The sequence below is a fragment of the Artemia sp. Qi Xiang Cuo genome, chromosome 12 (genome assembly GCF_049724085.1).
Source record: "Artemia sp. Qi Xiang Cuo chromosome 12, ASM4972408v1, whole genome shotgun sequence".
In the NCBI taxonomy this organism is placed as follows: domain Eukaryota; kingdom Metazoa; phylum Arthropoda; class Branchiopoda; order Anostraca; family Artemiidae; genus Artemia; species Artemia sp. Qi Xiang Cuo.
In genome coordinates, this window is record NC_142805.1 from 35,585,624 (window position 1) to 35,612,940 (window position 27,317).

The window sequence follows — 27,317 nt, forward strand, 5'->3', positions numbered from 1 at the left end:
AAATCAGGACAAAGTTTGCAGCAAAACGTACTCCTGATTGTTAATGCTTTGAAATTCAAAAGAACGGAATAGGGTTTTTATGGTTGTGATGGCGGTGTGTCTCGTAGCAAAAAATGTAGTGTGCTACATTTAGTTGGCTGGCTCTATGTTAGGAATTCATACTGATAACACATAGTTTTGAGGACTGCACTTGCTGTCACAACGTCTTTTAGGGATTGAAGTCACGGTTGGACGTTAAAAAAAAATATGAGTTGGTGTAGTGTCCGATTGCACGAGAACTGACAATTTTCAAACAACACCCGGAGGCTTATTTGACAGTTCATCTGAGTATATAAGTTAGTTGATAGTGACATTTGAGTGTAAGAGGAGATACTCTATATTTTTAAGAAATAGTGAACTTTTCGTTAAAGTTCAACAAATGATTAGAGTTTTAAGGTTTACCAAATTGCCTGCGCTGTTTTTCAGATTGTCAAAAACCTGGTTTCAGGTTTCCATGGAGTGACGTCGCTTGGACAGTGTCCCAAATTTGCTTCGCCTGACAAAATTATCCAGGATTTTGGTTTTGCCCTATCAGGATAAGAAAATTATAATTGTAGAGTCAAGTAAGATTTCTGCTAAAAATGTGGATAATGATGTTTAGAATTCGTCATTTCGCTCATTTTGTTCATTCATTAAAGAAAATTAAAGTCTAGTAATTAAATGTCTAAAATTATAAAGTATAAGGAAAATTAAAGATAGGCTGAAAATTAGATCGATTTTATATTTTTAGCTCCCATCTGGTACAAGACAATCTGACGATTTTGATAAAGTTCGCCCAGAATTTGCAAAGAAGGTGTTAACGGATGTAAGAATTTTAAAGGGGAAACAGGATTCAGTAGATAAGCGTCTAGCTGGCATGAAAAGAGAAAACGAAGTCCTCTGGAGAGAAGTGGCATCTCTCAGGCAAAAACATTTCAAGCAACAACAAATTGTAAACAAGGTGAGTTTTGTCTCAGAAATTCTGTCCTAGAACAGAAACTTTGACTGCAGGTCGACTTAGAATTTAGAGCAATAAAACAATAATCTAAAGCATAAGTATAGGGGTGCACAATGTAAAATCCATCTTTTTGTGAGTATGTGAATTGTGAAGCTTGCAAGGGGAGATATAAAGCTGTACAGAATAGAGCAAGAATTATTTCATTGAATCCGTGTGATATGATATGGTAAAATAATTAGCTATTTCAACTAACAAACAGTTTTGTAATTTTTCGGGACCCTAAGAAATTAACAACTAATTGCTGCTAGATGGATTCCGACCACGAAATGTAATTTGCATTTGAAATAATATCCCAAGTTGGATTCAGACTTTCAAGCAATTTTCGTAAAGTGAACCAACTTAAAACTCAACATCACAATCTGGGAATACTGTGATCATAGCCATTCTATTCTTAGGTGAGTAAAGGTTGCAGTTTAAAGCCCACTAATCATGTGAGCTCCAGGCATGCTAGCAAGAAGGGGACCACTGTGGTTTTACTCCTCGAAAACATCATTATGTTTCCGATTTATTCAGTAAAGTTTGTGATATCAGAGTTGATGCTTTAGCAATTTCAAGTTAACCATGATTCTGGTACTCTCGTGACTGTGGAGTCCTCTGCAGCCAAGACTCAAAACAAATCCAATCATTAAACAACTTGGTGATAGTAGGATGAATCTAGGAACATTATGGTCAACTACACTGTACATGTTCATCATTTGATAATATTGAAGGCTAATGGATTCACCGCTATTTGATTTAACACATCTGTTTTTGATTGAGGGGAAAGCACAAAATAGTTCATAAAATACTCAGAATGAAAATTTGGTGGGAAACGCGGCGAATTAATACTAACAACTTATTTGAATAAGGGAGAGTCCATTCGTAGTCCTGGTACTTTGATTACTGTATAGAAGCTAGGATGTTTCTTTGGAAGTGGAAAGATTCTGAAAAAACAAACTATGACCAAAATGCAATGATTCTTCAGTATTTGCTTCATAACTACTTATTAGAGTAGGCTAAATGTTTTTTTTTCCGTTTATGCTTGTAAGATTCTATCGGAATAAATTCACCTCTAGGTCACATTAGTTATTTTTAATCGCTTCTTGCCGGTTAGTGGTCTTGCTACTTTGGGGGTTAACCTGGTATTGAATGTGATTTTTTGTTGTCTTATAAGCTTGGCAATGTAGAAGTGAAGATATGCCTGAATTCAAATGGCAGTGCTTGAAGGAGACTGAAAATGAACTTTTATTCCTCGGGAGGGTTAACAGTGACTGATTCAAGGTAGGTGGGTCACAGCCCCCTTCCCTCTCTTGACTCAGATGCTGTTTACTTTTGTGCAGTTTTCACTTGCATTTACTCAAATATGATGAACGAAGAAAAAAGGCAAAAGGCGAATCAAAATTCTAAGAGCAATAGTAACCAAAACTCTAAAAATATAATGTTTTGTAACCATATAATTAAAAAGAATCTGTTTTCATTTATGTTTTAAGAAGTAAATTAAATTTTCCATTTTTTTTTTTATAGAAGACGCCCTAATTTCCAGAAAAGGAGAATTAAAAAGCATTGTACAAAAAATTTGGTTGATAGAAGTTTCATGATTACATACTTGAATTCAGAGTAATAATTTGCAATGGTAAGTTTGATCTTTAAGTAAGTGAAGCTGCATTTTTTTCTTCAAAAGAGAAGGGACTTATCCAGTCAATATTTCATTGGGGACTTGTGCAATTATTAACGATGTCATTGTTGTGTTTAATTTACCCTGAAAGTTGGTAGTTTATGTGAAAATTTTGCTGTCTTTCAGTTAATACAATTTCTCGTTACCCTGGTCCAAAGAAAGGATATATCAACAAAAAGACGGTATCCACTTGCTATACAGGAATCAGAGAAAGATGATCTCTTTGCTCCATCTGGAAGTAAGCAAAGGCGGAAATTCAAGGATAAAGGACCCATAATACACGATTTGACGAATGATATGATTCAAGGTGAGGTCTACACTTAAAATAAAGAAGTTTCCGCATTCTTAGGTTGAGCGTCGCAATAGGGCAGAATTTGTTAGCTTAAACTTCTCAAGAGCCATAAAGTGGCCGAATATACAATTTGGCAAAGGAATATCAGCTTAAAAATTAAATGTTAAGTCAATGAAGATTAACAAAACGCAAATAAGATATCACAAATTTAAAAATCAAACCTATTAAAACCAAGTCACTAGACATTAAAATAAAAAATGTCAACTTAATGTTGAAGAAATCCAACAAAGCTAAAACAATGGGCGAGTCAAAACTAATCAATAAAGAAGTAAGAAAGAACCAACTGTAAGCACGAAGAAAGGTTCACCATGAAGACTATTATGCAGACTCGCTTACGAAAAAATAAACTTAATTTTTATCTTATTTTTGGACGTTTAGGTTTGGCTACCGGTATGGGCATATTTCTTCATTACAAGGAAGCCTTTGGAGATTCTGAAAGTTTTCTACCATTCCAATCTGTATCCTCATGTAAAAATGATACAATACCTCGTTTCGACATGGTTTATCACTAGCAGTCAAGCTGTTTTAAGTAACTAAAATGGACGCAGCCCCGAAAATCCCATCAGTATAAATTCTGACTGCAATGTAGCAAGATTCTTTTTTTTTATTATGGTTATTATAGTGTTTAGTTCAGGAGAGGACTTACGTTCAATTGGTACTGAAATCACCGTTTTCCGTATTAGTGGTGTATATTTTCCAATTTTACAAAATATTAGACCTTTTTTTACATTTTTGGCTTTCTAGGCGAAGCTGAAGCCTTGTACCCTCCCCAGTGCGTATCCTTGGGCAACATGTTGCGATAAATATAACAGTTAATGATTTTGGCTTATTTCACAGATGCAGAATGTAAGAAATAAAATTAAATAATTAACTTTTATTTCAGTTTTCAAGCAGGAATAAAGCTCGATGTTAGAAAATATATAACTTAGCCTATTTGCTAACCAAAGTCTAAATAGAAGTATCTCATATGTGTTTCGCAAGCGAAAGAATAAAGAAGAAATCTCCAGACGAAAGGATAAATCCTCTCCCTAATTGATATAAAGGAAAATACACTTCTTAAGGCTTCATTCCCCCTGAGGGGTTCTGTGCGTGTGTTGGAGGCAAGGAGGAGGGGGATGAAGCCTTAAGATGTGTCTTTTGCTTTATATCAATAGGGGAGAGGATTTATTTTTTTTCAAAACTAAAAGATCTTTTTTCAAAAGAGCCATAGTGAGCTAATAAGAGATTGTAGCGGAATTATATGGCCAAGCAAGAAATTTTTGGCCACGGGTGATGTGTATGATATCCGAAGACGGGATTGGAAGTGGTGAACCAAAGCTGACCGTGTGATCTTGTTGCTCAATAGGAAAACCAAGGTGCATGAGTAACTCGCCCGGTTTAGTCACGGTATCACTAATGTTGGCACTAAGGCTATTGGGTAACTTATTTTTTGGTCCGATGTAAGAAGGATTTCAGTCTTAGATTCAATAAATAAAAATACGGTCGCAGTATAGGCCTCCACAAGTGATTCATAGTTTTACTGTAATATATATATCGAGCGTGATTCATGAAGAATATCATAAGTGAAGTTTAGCAGCGATAAGTTGATCCCAGAAACAGGGGGGTGATGGTTTTTTATTGCTCCTTGTGGTTCAGTGATAGCATTTTTGGACAGCATTGGCGAGGTTTTTCCACTTTGGCGCGCATATGGAGCGTTTTTTTGGAAGGACGCAAGCTGGAAGGAAAAGGGACGAGGACAACAGCCAGGAGTTTACGTTACTTATTGCACACAGGCAGTAAAATATACGCAAATCTACGGATAACTTTAATTTTGGCATCTTTTTGTCAGTTTTTTAGTTTTGCTTTTGTTTTCTTTTTCTAGCTTTTATTTATTGACCCCAGAGTTCGAATTCGGTCCTTTATGGCCTATAATAAAACAAATTGAAATAAGTATTTTATCTTCTATCTTAGTGCTTTCGTGGGCCTTAAGCATAATGTGCTCATGAATGGTAGAATGAAAGGCTCTTTGGACACCGAGGGCTCCTCGGACGGGAAGATTGTCGCTCTTGTCCGCATCAAGAAGCTAATTTGCAGTGATGCTGAGAACATGTTCACGTCCTGAATGCCTTTTGAACCCAAACAGGTCGTCTGGAGTAGTGGACCCGAGTGTAATTTCGTCGATAAGAATATGTGGTTCAAACGGCTCGCAAAAAGCAGTTGACATAGTGATCGGACACGATGAGGAACATTGGTCAGCTGGTTCACCTTTTTTGCAATGGGGCGTACTAATCCAACATCGAAGGTTTCAGCTATTATACTGGAATTGAAAATTATCTGAAATAGCAGCGATAGGTACTGGAAACGTTTGCTGGCAAAGTTAGATGGATGCCAAATACACCGTCGAAGTCGTTAGTTTTTTTTTTGTTTTTTTTCTTGAGCTTGATACACAAGCGCATGATTGACAATATAGCCAATATCTTTTACTGCCAATTGTAGCTCAACGTCGAGAGCTTGGAGGAAGGAGTGTTCAAGATACAAACTAAGGGTTGCAAACTGGTCTTTTAAACAGTCGCGCCAATCGTTTTCTGGAATGTAAGGAGGGCCACTTGAGCAGTTGATTTCAACGCTATTTGTAGAAATTGCGTTAAAAAGTCTGTTTTTCAAATAAAGCTTTTGAGTTAAATTGTATATTTAGTTTTCAATAAAGCTCAAACAACTTTTTGACTTCGAAGGTTTAAGGGATTTAGGGTCGGTGGGCATTACTGCACACATTTTTGGACATTAATACTATATTTAAGTTCGATTTAATTGTTCATTTAGTTTATACTCGTTTTAGGTTTCATTTCCTTTTTTAGTATCGCTATTCGTTTTAAGTTTTATATCTTACACGCGCTAATTTATGCTCTTTCAGGTTTTAAATTTCACTCTTCATTTTTATGTTTTACTTCTTTTCGTTTTTTGTTTTCTTTTTAAGCCTTTGTTTAGAATGTATGACGAATTACAGATTTTATTATGATATTTTCTTTTAGAAGCATCTAAGCTGTCTAGCGCTGAATCTCCTGAGAATCCTGCACAAATACCTATTAGTCTTGACTCTGCTGATCAAGATGAAGTTACTCTTGAGCCGTATTGTGTAGTTGAGCCTGTATTGACGGATGAACAAGAGAACTGTGCTGCTGCAACTGGAGATTATGCTATTACGATTGGGTTAGTTTTCCCTCGGAAATTCTTGAAAAACTATCTATAAATTGTGAGATTGAGTTTGAAAACGTTAAATTTCTGTTTGTAATTTTTCAATTTGTTGAACCAGATTTATTCACAAGGAAATGTGCTAATCAAAGATGATAAATTTGCCAAGTTTGTACGCTATGCTTTTTTTCATAAAACTGTGCTATGTTTAATGCTATATTTTACTGGTAATATTCGATAAAAATAATATTTTTTAATATGTTTCTCAAACTATAGTACCTTATTTTTCTTCTACTAATTCAAACAGATTTCTTTGCCTTCTGATCCATCAGATATATTTAGTAATACTTCATCCCAGACAAAACTTTTAAAGAAATGAGGATCCAGTAAAAAAAAAGTAAAAAACAAAACAAAGTATGTTTTAAAATTTCATGTTCTACCAGAATTTCACACAACTGAAACTAAGTACGACTTTCGTCGCATCTTCCAAGGGAAAATCCATCGTTTCTTGGGCAAGGCTAAGAATAAATTATCCATTTGTAAAAAGAGATTTTAAAGTTTTCACGATTTCATTCTTAATTTTAAATATTGTACTTTCTCTTCTTTTTCTTTGGTTTTTTCTTTAAACTTTTCATTCAAATCTTATTAATTCTCTGATTTTATGATGTCAATCAGCAGGACTCATGGAATTTCTTTGCTAGATGACCAGGGCAATAGTATTTGTTTGTAGACAATTAATTATCAAATGTAATATTTCAATTTCAACAATTTCGAACAGGTTTCACTCCATTAGGCTTTTGGAGTAAAGGGTTACCTTTTGAGTGTCGTAGGAATTGCACAGTTTTGGCTGAACTTCTTTTTGCTGTCGAGAGTAAAGGCTGCAGTCGAAGAGGTAGTGATCAATGGCCTCATTGGTGAATTTGTGCACTAAGTACAATGTGGAAGAGAGAATGGACTGAATCCCGGTTTGAGAAGGCTGGAAAACAGGTTTGTTGGCATTGGCCCAGAGCCTATAGTAAATGTGGGACTGGGTTTTAAAGTAATATGCCATTGCCTAGGAAGGATTTTATTAAATGAAAACTCTGACAAACGAGAAATGTATCTGTGACTGATAAATCTTCAACTGGGAAAGTCTTGCAGCTTTTGCAATCTCGTCAGCTTGATAGTACAAACGAAGCCCTTGTGGCTTGGGATACAGTGGAGATCCGTTGGGATCCCCTGGAAAGCGAGTTTAGTTGTTATGTATAAATCATGATAAACATCAGTGTTTGCTTGGCTTGAGAGGCCAGATGTGAGTAGGTTGTGATGGGATTCGGTTTCAGAGCAGGTGATGATATTTTGAGCTTTAGAAAAAGATATTAGAGGCATATTAATAGCAGTAATCTCAGCATACATTTCATACAAATTATTACATAGTTTTTACCGCAGCTATGCCTAAGGCGAAGAAAAATGCACGAGGTGCAACCGCTTTTCTGATTTTTGGATATTCGACCAAAAACCATTATTTTGGACCAAAAATCAGAACAAATTCCGACTTTAGCAAAAGTCGGAATTTATTCTTTATAAGTTTGAGCACATATTTGGACAAACCTCCTTTTTTGTATATTGTAAAGAAATAAACTCTTATGTGACTAAAGTGAAATGCAAATAGATCAGGGGAAATTTGCAGGTTCCAGGGGTGTCAATTCACCAAAATAGGGGGGGATCTATTTTTTTAGATCCTGGGGGTGCAATTTTGTCGCTTTTTTATTTGTTTTTCAATGAAGATACCCAAAAAAGACATTTTTTAATGAAACGTCCAAAAATATTATTAATTACTTTCAAAATATTGGTGGAGGTAAAACCATCTAAGGGGGGGGGGGTGGTTCAATTGACGTGCCAGGCAGCTAGATGGTTAAAAGCAGGTGGGTGTATAAATAAATTATATAGCGCAATGGTTGCCAAGCCAAAAGGGTCTGAAAAACCTTACAAAATAGGAAAATAATGCTTGTTTTGTTTATATCACATAGTCGATTTTTTCTTTAAGCATAAACTTTGCTATATTGAAATAAATAACAATTACCTTAAACTGGAGGGGGGCTCACATCCCCAATTAACTCCTCACTTGCAACGCTGAAATGGCTTTTGTGCTTTACTGGAAACAACGCATTTTTGGTGTTCTCGTTGAGAACATGAAAAAGCGCAACCAACCGCTTCAGTGCTACGAAGGAGGAGCAAGCACTCCTGTTCAGTGTAACGTTTGCTCGTTTTAACTCTTAGCGTCGCTTTTTATTTGAATAAAATAACGTTTTTAAATTTAATTTTAATTTTTTTTTTTTAATTCAATAAGATTTTTGTTTTATTTTGCTTCCTTCATAACAAAAGAGGGGGCCAACATTTTACTTTCAAAACTAAATTGTCATTTTTAATTTTCTGGGCACAAGTAAGTATCTCAAGTTATTTTTATATGGTGTTTATACCTCTTATGTGTTTATACAACTTATAACCTCTTATGTACTAGGAATCTTCAGAGAATATTTTCACCGTAACATGGCAGTTCAGTGCCCACTGAGACAGATTTCCTATATGAAACATAGTCATAAAATATATTGTACCAAAATGAAGAGGCTATATATGCTGAGCTCGTTCTAACTCGGAACTATGACTCTCTTGCATATTTGAGTCTCCCGCCATTGTTTACTTATAAGTTAGACCTTTTTTCTCCTTTTTATTCTTATTTTATTTTCTTGTTTGTTTTTTTTTTCAATTGATCTCGTATGTAAGTTAATTTTTGAAATGAATATCAGGGCTCAAGTCCAGTCCTCTAAGTTAATAATTACCAGGGGAAATGTGTTTTTTTATATAAGACAGTTGAAATTTTGTCTTCTTGTGAATATACTTGAAACGTCGTCGAACTACCCCCAGAGTAATTCTAACAGATCTTTGGGATCAAAACCTAGTTATATATCTGAAAATCAGTATAGCTGATTTGTTTTAAATTATTTAGAGTCTGATTTTTAATATTACATTTTAGCTATCAAATTGGCGATGACCCTGTAGAAATAGTAAGCGAAAGACCAGTATCAGCCCATTCATCAGCAGGGAGTAACCCCAATAGCTCTTCTGTGGAGCTAATGACAGTAAATCCGAAAACATTGACAAAACCAACTGATGTGGTAAATGACGAAGAAAGTGGGGTATTCTCTGATGAGTCACTCATAATACCTACTTTACAAGAGCCAGTATCCCTTCTTCAAGGCAAATTTTCAGGAAAGCATCAAAAGATTGACGACAAAACCGTTGCTATTGCCTCGGACTCACTGCCTATGAACAGGTTAGAACCTTGGTAAGAGTAAAGAAGCTATCTATTTCTAGCCTTCTTTTTTGGGTCATTAGTAATGATGAAAATCGCTTTCGTTTTACGTCTTTTTTAAATTGAAATACGGGATGGCATCAGCTGCTTGATCATACTTATCTTGGCAAGTAAGGTATTTTGACACGATTTGTTGTTTTACAATAAATTTGAAAATTCTTATGAATGAAACTATCTTATACTCGAAGATAATGTATTCTTTTCTCTACTATTTTGAAAGCGTAGTAATCATATTCTTTTGTAAAAAACCAAATGCCTCATGTTGCACTGAAGAATTTTATAAAAAAGCAAATACAAGGCTTTTAAGATTTTTTTACAGCAGTTTTTTGTTAGATAATCTGATATACAATTAATTTAATAAAATTTTGTTGTAATTTTGTATACAATATAACTTGACATTTAATTTTTTTAGATAAGGAGAAAAATTCTGTAAAAATTTTACTCTGCGTAGCCAAATTCTGTGCCTTCATTTCGGTGTGTAGTACATTATGTTTTATATTATACTTACTATTGCTTTCAAGGTAGAGATATGAAAAAAAAAATCCTTTCCCAAAAATTTATGTTTGTTTCTCTTGCCTCCTATAAATGTATGATTATAAATATATGAATATATGATTAGGCCTCTACAAATTTTGCTAGTGGATAACGATTATCTTGAGCAGGGGTTTGTAAATGATGGCCCTTTGACTGGATGTGCTCTACGACGCCTTCTTAACCGACCCCTCAATAAATTTGAAATTTATCAATTCAATTCTTCTTGTACCATAAAAAACTATTGTTAGCCGTCAATAATGCTACAAAAGTAAGTCCTTTTTACGCTTGGTATTTTTGATTGGTAAAGTTATGTCAGTTTTACTAATGATGACTGTTTTTCCTGCTAAACCTTGGGAAGTGTTCAAGTCTTTCTTATAATCCATGATTTACTTTTAAATTTATAGAAACAGGCATGCAAAGATAGACCTGGAAAGTGCATTTCGTCTGCATAGTACAGGCATAATTCCTGGTAGATAGCTCAGTTTTATTTCGCTAGTTGGCTGTCTACTTAGGATGTAGATGGGATTGTCAAAAAATGTGCTCATAAAACAATGTGTTTCAGGGTGCAAAAAAAAATTGTGCATGTATGCATATATTTCAACACAAAAGCCACATGGGCCATGGTTCACGGAATAAAAGACCAAGAAGAAAAAAATTAACACTGACAAAACTAGATCTAGAATCATCATTACAAAAAATAAAACAACAAACAAAATACCTTTACCATTTACTCCAGAAGTTCACTTTATGTCTCATACCGGTCTGCATAAACTTACCAACATTTCTTATGTCAATGTGGTAATGAAACCCCCAGGGTCTTTACTCTTCAGTTTCTCCCACTTGTATCTATACCAAATTATTCCGGTCTTAAATCTCGTAAAACAAAACGCGAACAAAAATAGTATTGGATTGTCTGGGTTACCATACATGGGCACGAATATGGACCATTTTATATCCTAAAATTCGCGGCATATTTTCTTCTTGACCTAAGTGGTGTGAAATCTCCACTGGTTGCCATCATCCAAAACAAATCCAATTAGGTAGACACACTTTAAGAAATAATCACCCCCCCCAAGCTTCCTTTATTGTGCATCTGTTGCCTACCAACCCCCGCCCCCTATCTTTGGACCCACCTAATCTGTTAATCTGGTCTGTGTACATTTGTGTTTTCTGTGTTGTTGCCTATTAATCTTTTCCTTTTCTTACATCCGCTGTATGCTCAATAAGTTTAGAAAACCAATCTCATCCTGTAGCTTAAAAATGAAAAGTACAAAAAATATTGCGAATCATTTAGAATTTTAAGTTTCTGATCAAATGTTTTTTGCATTACTAGCAGGAATGATTTGGACAATCATTTAGAAAACTTCGATGTTGAATTGGAAGGTCTGAAGGATTTGATGACATTGCAAAATGGAGGAACTTTCGATGTGTCCTCCTTGCTTTCGGTAAGTGGAACTTTTATAAAATAGCAGAGTTTGCCCTAACATAGTATAAGTATCCAAAAGCCTGTCGGATGTCAGGCATAATAAAAACTGTATCGATGCTTTTCTCTGAGAAATGGAAAAAAAATTTGTCCCGTTCCTCCAAACACAGAATTCGAAGTCTTTTTATTCCCCCTTCTCCCAAAATATACTTTTTTCCGGAAGTTTCAACTCGGTCCCCTAGTCGTATGACTCAACAGGGTTTACTTACCAAACCGGGCATAAAGTTTGTCACCTTTTAATTAGTAATTGGTTGGGTGTTACGGGCACTTACTAGTTAGATAAAGTAATAGATGTTATTTATAAATCATGAGCTATACAGAAAACAGTAATTATTCAGCCGTCATAGAGGACGTAATCTGTGGTCATGAAGCAATGTTTAACTACTTTATAATACAGAACTTCACTAGATTCACTAGATATTAGGGAGGATACCCAAATTTTACAAGAACAAAATAATTCTTAAGTTGTCCATGATGGTGAAAACCATCTTCCTTAAGATTTATACACCCTGTGAAACATGCGGTTGTAGCTGCAGTTTGTAGCTGCAGCTGTAGTTTGTGCCTAGAGGATGTTCTTGGATTTATTAGTTTCAGATCTATCCATTCAATGAGTCAGAATTGTGTTATCACTTAGACTTTTTTTTAGAGAGAATTATCAAAAAAGAAAAATTTTTCCTACTTTCATTTTTTTATGCTTCCAACATATTTTTTAATAAAAAAAGCAAAGGAAATTTCAAAAACGTAGTTTGATAAATGAAGAAAGCTGAATCTCAGTTATCGAATAATAGCAAAACTACCATAACGAACATGGAGCTCATGTTTCTTTTTCTTGAAGATCGCCTGCGCAAGTCTTCAATTTATTTTCGATCTGCCCGATGTTTTCGAGAATTTTAAATCTATCAGATCAAACCAACGGCCATCTATGTTTACTTAAGTGACAGGAAGCCGGAAAACTGGGAACGAGTTTGAGTGATCTATAGAAATTAATTGACATACAGTTTATGCCATGATACCTTCTTGAGATGCGTAGATCTTTAATCTGCCCCATAGTCGAAAATGCGTGACAAAATGGAGAATTTTCGTTTTGAATTATGTAGTGGTTGTAAGGGGTTTCAAAGAAAATTGTTTGAAATTCAGACATCTTTATTTTGTAATATATGTATTGATCTCAAATAAGTCCAAAAAGTATTTACGTGAACTATAGGACATTATCTGAAATGCTTTTCCAACATCGTGAAACTGTTGATTCAAGCTCAACTGTACATCCAAAGCTTCTCGTAGCACAACTCCTTCTGTCAATCAATTTCCAAAGCCCATACGTAGATAGTAGTGTAATATTTCTGGGTGGGGACAAGTGCAGTGACCACCAATAATAAATGGAATATTTTAGAGTCTAAAAGCACACATTGGAAAATACACAAGCGAGTGACTGCAAAAGGTTGTATTTTACCAGGATTAATTAAAAAAACTTTTTCCACAAAATAAGTTTTTCAAAGAAAAGTAAAGAACCCCATTAAACAAAAAATGAGCCAAAATAAAATCAGATAATCTAACAAGCGTGAAACTACCACAAATCAGCATCGATAAATAAATGAAACCCAAAACAAACAGAAATTACAATAAATAACCAAGTCAAACTCAAAACGAGCAGAAATTAACATAAGTTTGGCGCAAAACCAAAATGCCCTCCCAAGGCCAGAACCTAATTTGCACTTTACTGAAAAAAATACAAATGAATGTGCATTGTCAACTTAATATACATATACTGGTATTTAGTAATCAAAATGTTAATATTATTTGGTTTATTAAAGTTATAAAAGAAAAACATTTATATTTTTTTCAGTAAAATGCAAATTATGTTCTGGCCTTGGGAAGGCACAGGGGGTTTTGAGCTAAACTTATGTTAATTTCTGCTCGTTTTGAGTTTGACTTGGTTATTTATTGTAATTTCTGTTGGTTTTGGGTTTCATTTATTTATCGATGCTGATTTGTGGTAGTTTCATGCTTGGTAGATTATTTGATTTTATTTTTGCTCATATTTTGTTTAATGGAGTTCTTTACTTTTCTTTGAAAAACTTATTCTGTAGAAAAAGTTTTTTTAATTAATTTCTGTTCGTTTTATATTAACATAGTCTTTTCAGGGAAAAAGAAAATAATACTTAAAATCTTTTCGTTTTTTTTAAGACTTTATAGTTTGGTCTGCTATTTGTATGCTGGAGAAAAATCTTCAGCAATTTTTAGCAACATACACCCTTTTAAAAATCTGGACACAAATAGTAGTGTTTAATTTAGTTTTATACCTCCTCTAGTTGACTTGAAATGGAAAACATGATACCATTCGCAAAAAAATCTGTTTACTTACTTTGATAGCTTCGATACACTTACGCTATTTTGATTTGGCTAAATTTTAAGAGCAGAAGTAGCCCCGAAAGTTTGGACATATTACCCTCAGTCGTTCTTGGGATACTGCTGAGATGCCTTATTGGGAACTAGCATTAACACAGTGCATTTTGATTTAATCTTGAGGCTACATTTATTTTTTAAATATAATGGGCAAATGGGAGGGGGGCGTGGGAGGGGAATTAGTTGCCCTCCAATCACTTTCGACTATTAAAAAGGGCATTAGCCCTTTCTATTTTCAATCGAATGAGCCGTTTTAGAAGTTCCTACGACAACTCCTTCGATACAAAGGGCCCTGGTCTAAACAACAACAAAAACAACAAAAAATCATACATTATACCCATATCGATCTTTACTATAAAAATGTCAAGTCTTCCAATCACTTCCTACTATTAAAAAGGGCACTAGGCTTTTTCGATTTCCAGTCGAATGAGCCCTTTAGAGTTTCCATGACAACATTTACTAAAAACACCTTATATGCCCCCAGGGCATTAATTACAACCCTAGCCCTAATGGCTGTTAGGGTGGTTGTCATGCTCTAAGACCTAATTTCCAGAACTTTCAACTACGTTTAACAAAATTGCTATCTCAAAATTTTTATTGGATGTGTTTGGGGAAATGGTGGGCGTGAGAGGGGTGTTAGTCGCGCTCCAATCACTTTCAACTATTAAAAAAGGCACTAGCCCTTTCAATTTCCTATCAAATGAGCTGTTTTGAAGTTTCAACGACAACGCTTTCAATAAAAGCCTTATATACCCCCAGGGCATAACTTACAACCTTTGCCCGGGGGATGGGGGGGGGGGGGTCATCCTCAAAGACCTAATTTCCAGAATTTTCTACTACGTTGAACAAAATGAGTATCTGAAAATTTTGATTCTATGTGTTCGGAGGAATGGTGGTCGTGAGAGGGGGGTTAGTTACCCTCCAATCACTTTTGACTATTAAAAAGGGCACTAGCCCTCTCAATTTCCGATTGATTGAGCTCCTTTTGAAGTTTTTACGACATCACTTTCTATAAAAACCTTATATGCCTCCAGGGCATAACTTACAACCTTTGCCTTGTGGGCTCTGGGGGGTTTGTCATCCTTAAATACATAATTTCCAGAACTTTTAACTAAGTCGAACAAAATGACTATCTCTAAACTTTGATTGAATATGTTTGGGGAAATGGTGGGCGTGAGAGGGGGGTTAATTTCTCTCCACTCACTTTCGACTATTAAAAAGGGCAATTTCAATTTCCAATCAAATGAGCCTTTTTTGAAATTTCCACAACAAATTTCTATATAAACCCTATATGCCCCCAGGGCATAACTTACAAACCTTGCACTGAGGGGCCTGAGGGGGTTATCATCCTAAAAGACCTAATTTCCATAACCTTCAAATACGTTTACCAAAATGGATATCTCAAAATTTTGATTGGATGTTTAAGAAAGTGTTGAGTGTCAGAGGGGGGTTAGTTGCCCTTCAATCACTGTTGACTATTAAAAAGGGCACTATCCCTTTCAATTTCCAATCGAATTAGCTCTTTTTGCAGTTTCTACAACAACACTTTCTATAAAAATCTTATATGCCCCCAGGGCATAACTTACAACCCTTGCCCTGACGGCTGTGGGGTGGGGGGGGGGGGTCGTCATCCTAAAAGGCCTAATTTCCAGAACTTAAAACTAAGTTGAATAAAATGGCTATCTCAAAATTTGATTGGATGTGTTTGGGGAAAAGGTGGGCGTGAGAGGGGAGGTAGTTGCCCTCCAATCACTTCGACCATTAAAAAGGGCACTAGCCCTTTGAATTTCCAATCGAATGAGCCTTATTTGAATTTTCTACGACAACACTTTCAATAAAAACCTTATACGACCCCAGGGCATAACTTACAACCCTTGCCCTGAGGGCTGTGGGGGAGTGTCCTCCTCAAAACATATGTGGCCACACAAGCCACTCCAGTTTCCAGTTGAATGAGCCCTTTTCGAAGTTTCTACGACAACTTCTTCGATAGGAAGTGCCCTGGTCTAAAGGAAAAAAACAATAAATAATATATTGTGCCAACATCGTTCTTATATGCCCCCAGGGTATAACTTAAAACCCTTGCCCTGAGGGCTGTGGGGGAGTGTCCTCCTCAAAAACATAATTTCTATCTGGAAATCAACTACGCTGGACAAAATGTCTATCTCAAAATTTTGACTGGATGTGTTTGGGCAAAAGGTGGGCGTGAGAGGGGAGGTAGTTGCCCTCCAATCACTTCGACCATTAAAAAGGGCACTAGCCCTTTGAATTTTCTACGACAACGCTTTCTATAAAAACCTTATACGATCCCAGGGCATAACTTACAACCCTTGCCCTGAGGGCTGTGGGGGAGTGTCCTCCTCAAAAACATATGTGGCCACACAAGCCACTCCAGTTTCCAGTTGAATGAGCCCTTTTCGAAGTTTCTACGACAACTTCTTCGATTGGAAGTGCCCTGGTCTAAAGGAAAAAAATAATAAATAATATATTGTGCCAACGTCGTTCTTATATGCCCTCAGGGTATAACTTAAAACCCTTGTCCTGAGGGTTGTGAGGGAGTGACCTCCCAAAAAATATAATTTCCAAATGGTAATCAATTACATTGATCGAAATTGCTGTCTTAAAATATTGATTGGATGAGTTTCTGAAAATGCTGGGTGTGGAAAAAATGCTAGTTGCCTTCCAATCACTTTCAACTATTAAAAAGGGCACAAGCCGCTCACATTTCCAATTGGATTAGCCCTTTTCGAAGTTTCTACGACAACTTCTTCGATACGAAGTGCCCTGGTCTAATGGAAAAAAAAATAAATAATACTTTGTGCCAACATCGTTCTTATATGCCCCCAGGGCATAACTTAAAACCCTTGCCCTGAGGGTTGTGGGGAAATCAACTACGCTGAACAACATGGCTATCTCAAAATTTTGATTGGATGTGTCTGGGGGAATGATGGTCAGGGGGGGGGGCTAGTTACCCTCCAATCACTTTCGACTATTAAAAAGAGCACTAGCCACTCCAATTTCCAATCGAATGAGCTCTCTTCGAAGTTTCTACGACAACTCCTTCGATACGAAGTGCCCTGGTATGAAAAAAAATAAAATAAATAAATAATACATTGTACCAACATCGTTCTTTACTTAGGCAGCGCGATTGCGCTGTCTGTGATTTAAATGGGGGTATTTCTCATTTCCGCTGTTAGTATATTTTTTAAATGTCTTCTTATCTTCTTGAAGAAGCCGGGGGGTTTTAATCCCCGGGCCTCTTCCTGGCGGCTCCCAGGAGAAAGTTACTATCTTCTGAAAGGGATACTTGTTTTTTTAACAGTTATCCTAAGAACTAATTAGACACCAGCTTAGAAAATAATAATAAATTTGTTGGTTTAAACAGCGGGAATAACTTCCCTAAGGAAGAATTTTCCCCGTTATATTTTAAGTCGGTTGAAGGAACCAAATTTGGTCCTTTGTTCCTTTTTTAAACTGTCATGCTACAATATATATAAGTTTTTAGATGATTTCTTAAATTTGAGATATTTTGTACCCTGACTCAGGAACTTAATGCTGACTCCTTACTTAAAATGTATGTTCCATGTGAAAGTTTGGTATGTTATTTTTCTGCTCTCCCAGGGCTTTAATGCATCAACTAAAAACGAATATTTTATTGTCACTCCATAGCTGAGATTTAGTTATATATATCTACCGGATTATATTTTGAAATTTATTGTACAGGGTTTTTTGGCTAAAATTTCGTCAAAAATAGGTTAAAAATCGTTGAAAAAAGGACGATTTTCGTAATTTTTTTTTTCATAACAAGTTTAGATCCTTCTCTAAGTGGTATCATAATTCTGGCTCGGTGAAGAGATAGATCTGAGACTTATTATTGCAATGATGTAAGTACTTTGTCCTTATGGTGCAATTTACAGTTGAAGGCTTGTTTTATAAGGAACATATATCTTAGGACATTGAAGTAGGACCTTAATAAGGTGAAGCATAAACTGAACAGCAAAGCAAATATCGTTATGTTATTTACATTCCATAATTCATCGTGAATTGTGATACTGACTTCGAATACTTTGTGATACTTTTTTGATACGATATATGTGTACTAATGCTATTTATGACGCGAAATACAAAATTGGCAACCATGCTGTGAAGGAAATTTTTTAATTAAATTATATTCTATTCATTTTAAGACATTGAGAGGAAATAGGAGTCCAGACTTGTCACAGTTAAGGATATGAATGGTTCTCTTATTAGCAACAAAGAGAGGGTTAAGAGAGCATTCAGAAACTAGCCACATGAATTTTGGTAATTTGGAAGTGAAGAAAGATTTATTTAGCAAGGAGAAGTTAGAGGCGGTAGTAAAAGACTAGAAAAATAATAAGGCTTCGAGTCTGATAGTATGGTAAACGAATTTTAGAAATAGGACTGCTGTGTAGTTAGGTAATAAGAGTGAATGAAGTAATTATAGACTCGGTCGCTTTATTTTGGTGGGAAGCAAGGGGCTTGGTATTGTGGCACTTATTGGACAAAATAGGCTATATATAAGGTCTTAAGTAAAGAGTAGTGTGGCTTTAGAAAATACAGACGGTTTGTTGATCAAATTCTTATGCTTACGTGAGTAATTGTGAGTATCTGAACTATGAAACCCCTTTTATCCTGGGTGTCATAGATTATTAATAGGTATTTGATTAAGCTGATAAAAAAGCCTTAGCACAAGTCCTATACTTGTATGGTATACGAGGTGAGTAGGTTAAGACAACTAATGCTGTTTATGAGAATAATATTATTGTTGTTGGAAAGGTTGCAAGTGAAGTTAGTAGTTGGCCGGTGTGGAATCAAAAATTCAGCAGAATTATTTCTTACCTCTTTTTTCTATGGATTATTTTGATCTCAAATTACACAGTTCTTGTACAATTACAACATCTCAAATTCAAATTACTCAAAGTACAAGCTCTACACAGAATGTAGTTTGATTCCATTATCGAAAAAGAGGCTTAGACTGTCGAGTCCCGTTTCATCAATGAAGGATGCTGGGGTCTTGCAAAAAGCCGGATTTATATGAATGGAACAGGAAGAGGACATTGGAAAAGATTTAAAGAAGGTTGGAACTTTAAGGGAAAGGGTAAAAAATGTTACTCTTATAAAATTGTTATGGGGGGGGGGTCAAGGTCCACCGCTGTGGATGACAATGAAAAGAGTATTATGGATGATGACTAAACACTACCCAGTTGTCAGCAGCTGTGGTAGTACTAGCTTACCAATTGTACCTCACCAAAGATCAAACGTCCGGAAAACGCAGTAGTTCAAAAAGGGTATTAAAAACTTTTTGGTTCATCATTCACCACTTAAAAGTATATTTTAAGCCGGCTTATTCCATCTACTATGAAATGAAAAGACATGAAGTAAGTGTGGAGTTTAAATAGAAATGCCTGAGCTCTAGCTCACTGTTAAATCCTTCTTTCATACCAAGATAATTAGCAAATTAAATATCCCACTAGATAGACTAGACAGGAAACTAGTAGAATTTACTAGTACAAGAAAATTCCGAGTTGACCAGGATAAGATATTTTAATTCCTTTTTGCATTTTCTACTCTTCAAACATTGGTTTTATTGTTGTCCATTTCATTATATTTAATCGTAATAATAATCTTTTTTGTATCTTTAAGCTAACTTTGTGAATGGTGCCAAAAAAAGCATTTGATTTGTAATTTTTACAGCTGTTTTCTTATCCCTGTTATTGAAATTTCCCGTAATAGAATTGATAACCATTTTTGGTTATTTGCATGACCATATCATCAGTTTTCTTTTATTTCATTTCAACCATCAAAAAAAGTGTTCCCATAAAAAGCTTACAAGTCTAATTTTTGTCTCCATTAAAACTGTGAAATGTGGGATTCGACCTTGGATGAGGCGTAACAATACCATAATTTTTTTTGTTAAGATATTGTCCAATATACATTCAAAACAAATGTATTTATTGACTATTCACTTTTGTAGCTATTTGACACTGATGATTCATTACACTCAGCTTTGCCAATGCCAATGCCATCTGCAAGTCAATCAAGTAACTCGAAAACCGGTAAGTATTGCCGAATAATATTCTAATTATACCTCAACTTAAATTTAACAGAGAAATATTAGTTGCTATTTTTCAGGCAGGGGAAGGTGGATGGAAAATGGATTATACCAACTAGCTGGTCATTTGCTCGCACTTCGTTTTCAATAATGAACATAATGTCTCATTTTTTCTGTAGATAGAATCCTTATACTCATCGAAATTGAGTCTATTGTCGATGCCATGTCAGTATTGTCATCTTTTGTTTTTACTAACCTTTTTTTAGCTTTTTTTAGTTAATTAAAAATTGAAATCTTTCTCTTAGCCTGCACGCAAGTTTACCTTCAAAGTGATTTAAAATTCCAATTCTAAAGCTTAGTTTAAAGCGAAGTACCGCTAGCCCTAAATGATACTGTTAGACTTGTAAAGGAAGGATTGCATTATTACTGTCGTATGATGAATTATTCTAAAAAAAAAATCACAACTCGCCCCATAAAGCTAAAACAAAAAGAAGATCGAGAAACTTCTATACTTCTATATTGACAAGAATGCTCTAAGAGTTATAGATATTGATGTCTAAGTATTGATAATGACGGCATTAGTAAAGTCGATGATACCTTATGAGCAGGTATATATTTATGTATTTTGACATCATCGTAAATGCCCCTATGATCAAGGATGGCTTGAACACTACTGGTAAAGTTCTAAATCTATTTAGATATGTGTATATTCAATGCAATTCTTTTTTTTTTGTCTGTTAATCATTGGGGGAAGGGGTGTGTCTTATAGTATTTTTCTGTGGAGGGGGAGGTGTCTTTTGGGCCAATTTTGGGGAGGATTCTTCTTTATGGGTAGGTATGGCTTGATCAGCATGCCTAAGACTCTAGCCAGGCATGCCTTTCCAAAAACTAACCTGACAAGTATGTGTCCAATAAGAGAGTCATTCATACTCCGGCCATTTACCCGTGCCCCAGCCATTTAAACATTTGCCTCTCAATTACTTGGACTATCTGTCTTGGCTTTTCTCTGTTTACAATTACCCAGCCCAGTCTTGATGCAACCTATGCAACCTATTGCCCAAAATACGTGATAACTTCAATTCAATATTGATAATGACGGCATTAGTAAAGTCGATGATACCTTATGAGCAGGTATATATTTATGTATTTTGACATCATCGCAAATGCCCCTATGATCAAGGATGGCTTGAACACTACTGGTAAAGTTCTAAATCTATTTAGATATGTGTATATTCAATGCAATTCTTTTTTTTTTTTTTGTCTGTTAATCATTGGGGGAAGGGATGTGTCTTATAGTATTTTTCTGTGGAGGGGGAGGTGTCTTTTGGGCCAATTTTGGGGAGGATTCTTCTTTATGGGTAGGTGTGATATCTATGCATCTATACATGCGAATGTCTCTTTCTATTGTCAAGGTTTTGTTAGACCGCATTGGTGAAGTTCAAAGATTGTCAGGTTTTTTTTTTGTTTCTGTTTTTTTTTTATTATTATTTATTTAATTATAAACTGTGTGCCTTAGACTGCTCAGATGAGAATTTCCACCTACTGACTTTACAGCCATGCCAGGTGTAAGAAGTAAGAATTTGTAATTGTTAGATACTATAGTACCAAATAATCATAATTGTTGACGCTCGTTATTATTATTGTTAATCATTCCCGTTACGTGAGTAGCCTAAAGCGCCTTCAGATTCGGATATCACTTTGTGATCAAGTAGTGCTGTCGATTCGAGTGACTATTTTAATGCATGTAATGATCGACAAAAAATTAGCAAATACAACTTTTCGATAAATTAACAAATACAAGGGGTGCTTTAGACACAAATTTGTCAAGTACACATGGAAAATGTTTATAAATTATCCAGAAATGTGTGCATTTGTATAAAGGAAGAGCAATGTAACTGTAAGTTTGTTTGACTGTGAGGTTTCTATTGTTTGAATTGTTATTACCCTGATGTTTTGCTTTGGTTTCCTTTTTTTGGCTTAATTTATCTTTATTACAAAATAAAGATCACACATTACTAAACCTGTTTGTAATGAAGTATTAAAGTGGTTTCACATTGGCGAGTAAGCCTTTCACGCTGATTCGCTTAAATCCAGAAGAATGTTAGTGATAGGTCGATGTTTTGTTTTTTTAGTTGACCGATCAAAGACTGTTTAACCTTAAGTAGCTTACGGTACAGACTTGCAATGTGAGACCACTGTTACCAAGCACAGAAACTCAAATATTCCCTAAGAAATTTTCTACAGATTTTAAGCAAAGAACTTGAACAATATCTTTTCGTAATACAAAATCATTTTCTCTGTCCAAGTTCATACTCATCATACTCGAGATAATACAATTGCTGGGATACCATCCTTTTTCTACAGTTTCATTTATTGTTTTGTATTATTTTCAATTAATGGATGCTAAGAGAGATTTGGACGTTGATCGTGTTGCAGCTTTCCATTATTTGTATCAAATGTTGCGTGGCATAAAGAAAGTACACGTACATCACCTAATATCGTTACGAAGCAGGTCATTTAACAGCAAGTAACATTTAGTTGAAGGTTTTATTGTTTTGTTTTCTTTTTCTTTTTTTTTGTATCAAAAATGATTTAGGTTTGGTAGCCTGTTCAGTTTTATCTGTATACAATTTCGGTTATAATTGTTCAATTTCTGACTCTCAGATCTGAACTGAACAAAGTTAAGGTGGTTTGAGGGGTTCAGAAGTTGAATTGGTGATATCTTATTTTTATATTCTGTTAGGTTTTCGTGTAAAAGTCCTTGATTCACTCTTGAGCCGATCACTATTGAGCCGTATCGCTTGTTTTTTTTATTGTTTTTTTTTATTATGTATATGTTATTACGTATATGAGGGGGTTCTCCCCTTAGTCAATACCTCGCTCTTTACGCTAAAAGTTAAAAAAAAAATTAATTCACAAACCCCTGAATCACAAAGGCCGTTTGGTTAGAATAGATAGCTCTTTTTAAAGCACTAAAAAAACTGTAGCGTAAAGAGCGAGGTATTCACTTGGGGGAGAACCCCCTCATATACGTTATAATTTCTGTTCGTTTTAAGTTCTAATGTTGCTTCTTATTTTCAGTTGAAAAAAAAAACTTGTTTTTTTTTAATTTAATTTCTTATCGTTTTTTAAATAATGCTTGGAGATCCGGTGCCCCCTTCATAGAAATGTCCCCTACGCCAAAGAAACTACCTCCACGGAAAGATTCTCCCAAGTAACCCCCTTCATCCAGCCCATCCTCCAGAAAAAAAATCCTTCCTGAAAATGTCCGTATACTTCCCAATAACCAATAAATAATGCTGGCAAGTCCGGCGCCCCCTTCATGGCAATTTCCCTTCCCCCATGAAAACTTCCTTCATGGACAGATCCTCCAACATAACTTTTTTAATCCTCCAACATAACAATTTTTTAATTGCAGACTCACTAGGCTATTACGTCGAAATAAGGATCAATATCAAAAAGTGGTTTGCTACCTTTTTTTTCAGAATCCGGTTTGACCATTTATGTGACTACATACTTAACGTATTTTTGACATCAATATATCCTGAATTATTTATCCGCCGGTGGATTGATATGTTGAATTAAAGGAAAGTCAATTATCTCCTTTTTATTATTCTCTTTGTTTGATAAGATACGAAACCTTAATTTAATTGGTGCGTCACTATAGCTGTCCTAGTGACTACTTGAAGTGCAATTTAAATCCATCACAGACTAATATAGCTGGGACAAAATACAAGTTTGGTGTTAGAAAAACCAACACATTGGAGAAATAAGGATATTTCTAAGCCAGTAAACATAATGAAAAGAAATGTCACTATTTCCTTAGGACATTTGGCGAGATGTCAACACTGTCACAGAACAAACTAAAAAAGAGAAAACTTAAATATCGAATAAGAACGAAGCAAAATTTGAAATATTGAAATTTGAGAAAAGTATTACCGAACTGAAGCAAGACGTCGAAAAGGTTTCCAAATAAAATCTATTCAGTTGTGCATGAATATTTTCGTGGTTACAGCAATCGCAAATTTTCATTATATTTTAACTCTTGTTGGTGTAATGTCTTCATGTTGGTGAAAGATAAGGGAGGAAATACCCTCTAGAGTCTTGTGCTCACTTAACATGACGGTTTCTTATTTTTTTTTTCTTTTTATGGAGTCTCTTCCAAAATTCACGCAAATTTTTTCTTTTTCTGTAATGTAACAGGCTTTGTGTTTAACTAAGTCCAATATTTAATTTATTTTAGGCAATGAAGTAATAACTTACAACCCTGTCCTGGACCTTGGATACGACGATCACAGCTTTTTCAGATCTGAGTCAGACCAAGAAGCCGACAGCAGTTTTCTACTTGAAAGTGATTACCTAATTGATGTGAACTCCCCGGAGGATCAGTTAATAACTTCGACATTAAATACCCCTGTACATGCACCTGAAGCTCCACTGTTTTCGTCTCGGAAAAGGAAGTAATATTTGCCCATGTCCTGTATCGATGGGCATTCTAGTCTGGTACAGAAGACTTGTTAAGTGTTACAGAAGTGTTACAAGTGCACAGTGGTATAGAAGTGCATAATGATAATCGGACGTAGCTCTGCAGAAAGTATCCAACCTACATGGCCTTTGAATTGAGAAAATTAGAACTAAACCACCAACGGTGAAAGAGTAGATAGATGTTTATGCAACAGTGCTAAGAATAATACACGTATTTCAAGAAATGCAGTTTTAATGTAATTATGATTCTGCTGAAGTCAGCCATCGTACTTGCTTTATTTGTTGGTAAATGTGAATTATATCTAAGCGAGCTAATTTTTCTAATTCATCAGCTGACTTCTTGACTGCCCTCCTTAGTCTAAAAAGCATGTTTCAAGAACCCAAAAATCTGTGTTTTCATGCGGCGTTTTGCAGATAAAACCAGAAGCAAATCACTCGATCAAAGCATGAAAATACTGGGTTGTTATGAACCAAGAGAATAACTAGGCTTCCCTCGGCCAATTTCTTTAGCACATTTGCCCAATAAGCACCTTATGGAAATTTGCCTTGATTTTTCACATTGAGCATTATAATGAGTTTATATTCTAATTGAGTGATTGTATGTCTAAATGGCACCTACGCAGGAATTTGTTTCAGTTGAGGGAGGGGGGGGGGGGTGTTTTCGGGAAAAATAAAAAAATTGAGGAGCTCTATAAAGTTTAAAAATATTTAGGAATATTCTTAAGATTTTGGGAGGGATAATGGTCCCAAAGGCCCCCTTTGCTTACTTGCTTGCAGTTTTTTCTCTTTTTTGTGTGCAGTTTTAGATGCATCATGTTTTTTTAGGAATAAGGTACTTTGAGTCATTTGTATTATGGGAATAAAATTACAGAAATTTGGATAAGCATTGCATGAATATCATTGACATTTCTCATGCGCATGTTATGAATATTATGATTTTTAGTACCGATTCTTCTTCAAGGACTCGTTTAAAATACTTCAACGCGAGCAAAACCCTCATCTCATAGCCCATGAATTTGCGATAAAAAGCGAATGAAGTATCCGATTAAATACGAAAACGTTTTTACTTGGATGAAGATGATGCTGTATCAATAAATCCTGGGTCAGGATTTTTATTTTTCTGTATTATTTCTGCATAACTAAGTCCAATTTTCATATAAAGGCTTAACTGCCAAACCATGTGCTTTGTGTTTTAAATAAAGTGCTATAACAATAATAGTTTATGAAATATGGACAGGTGAATATTTTAATAAGCTGTAACCCTGAGCGCTATTGTTTAAATTATATCCAATTAAAAAACTTCACGTTTATCAGCGTTGTTTCTGGTTTATACCGTAGACTTTCCAAAAGTACAAATTAATATGCATTTTGTTTCTTTATAGCCTCCAAGTTCAACGTTAAACTTTTTTGCTTAGTTTATTTGCGTGCTGTGAATGGTGAATTTTCAATGTTCTGTTATGGATAAACTGGGGCAAAAATACATTTATAACTGATAAGATTTACTTTTTGGAGACACGATTTGAAGAATCTTTACTTTTTTCTGTAAATGATGATTTACAAAGATGTTAAGTTTGCAATTTCAAGTATTTCAGTCATTTTGCCATAGCACTATGCATTTTATTGCTTTATGTTGTGTGATAATCTGTCATGTCGTCTTTGTGTTTAAGTTCCAGATTCGGAGTTATACAAAGCAAATGGGTGGGCTTTTTGCTATTTAAGAATTCTGAATTCAAAGCTTTTTTAAAATCTAAAATTAAACAAAGAGAGAGAAATTTTAGAATTTAACTAAAGGCAGAAAATTAAGGTGCACATATCTTTGGTGTTCACGCTTTGCTTCGGGGAAACTCGATACCCTAAGCCCTTGATTGCTGAATTAAATAAAAAAAACAAGTTTTTTTTTAACTAAAAGTAAGAAGCGACATTAAAACTTAAAACGAACAGAAATTATTCTGTATATGAAAAGGGTTGTCCTCTCCTCAACGCCTCGCTCTTTACGCTAAAGTTTTTTATTGTTTTAAAAAAAAGAGTTGTGAGAAATACATAAACTTTAGCGTAAAGAGCGAGGCGTTGAGGAGGGGACAGTCCCTTTCATATACAGAATAATTTCTGTTCGTTTTAGGTTTTATTGTCGCTCGTTGCTCTCAGTTAAAAAACTTTTTTTTTTATTTAATTTCTGAACGTTTTTGAATTAATGCAAGTTTTGATTTTGGCTCACCGTACATGAATAATTCAAACTAAATTTGCATATTAATTTTACTTTTTTTGGTTAAATGGCTTTCTCGAAAGTTGTTTAATTTCATTTACGAACCTTTTCATTAGTAATAAATATACGTAACTTACGAATTAAATTTCGTAACGAACTTCTATATTCATATAGAATACGTATATTAGGTATATTAGGTTTTCGTAAGTTACGAAAACCTAATATACCTAGTATATATCCCAGTATATAGATTTTTGAGGTTTTTGTAAGGGCTTTTGACAAGTAGGAAAAAAAAAATCTACGGTTGTAAATGGCGGTTTTCTTGGTTTTGTTTTTTTTTTAGTTACAAATTATTGGAACTATTGATGTAGCAGAGACTTGTAGTGTTTCATTGTTGTCCCTATAGTTTTCTGAGGGAAACTATAGGAAACTCTGAGGGAAAAAATTTGCTCGACTTTGCCCTGGATTTGCTCTCTAGGTATTTAAAAGCGATTATGTGTTGTTTTGATCAATAGAGTTCTGCAAGGGGTTGATACAAATATCAGTTTAAGGCTAAACACCCATATTATTGTTTTTG

At 35.0% G+C, this 27,317-nt stretch overlaps 1 protein-coding gene across 4 annotated transcripts in view; it reads left to right on the forward strand.

Moving 5' to 3' along the window:
• Hsf (Heat shock factor) overlaps positions 1–25,847 on the forward strand; it is a 65,814-nt gene extending 39,967 nt beyond the window's left edge. Inside the window, exons 4-10 of one of the 4 annotated variants that reach the window (XM_089098033.1) lie at positions 770–979; positions 2,817–2,997; positions 6,051–6,228; positions 9,224–9,523; positions 11,433–11,541; positions 19,975–20,056; positions 24,296–25,847. In XM_089098033.1, coding sequence (XP_088954159.1) covers positions 770–979; positions 2,817–2,997; positions 6,051–6,228; positions 9,224–9,523; positions 11,433–11,541; positions 19,975–20,056; positions 24,296–24,516 — 1,281 coding nt within the window. In that variant the 3' untranslated portion in view covers positions 24,517–25,847. Of the gene's footprint in view, positions 1–769; positions 980–2,816; positions 2,998–6,050; positions 6,229–9,223; positions 9,536–11,429; positions 11,542–19,974; positions 20,057–24,295 lie in introns of all 4 variants that reach the window. The other 3 variants (XM_089098034.1, XM_089098035.1, XM_089098036.1) reach the window with 3 other exon arrangements.
• Positions 25,848–27,317: the final 1,470 nt, after the last annotated feature.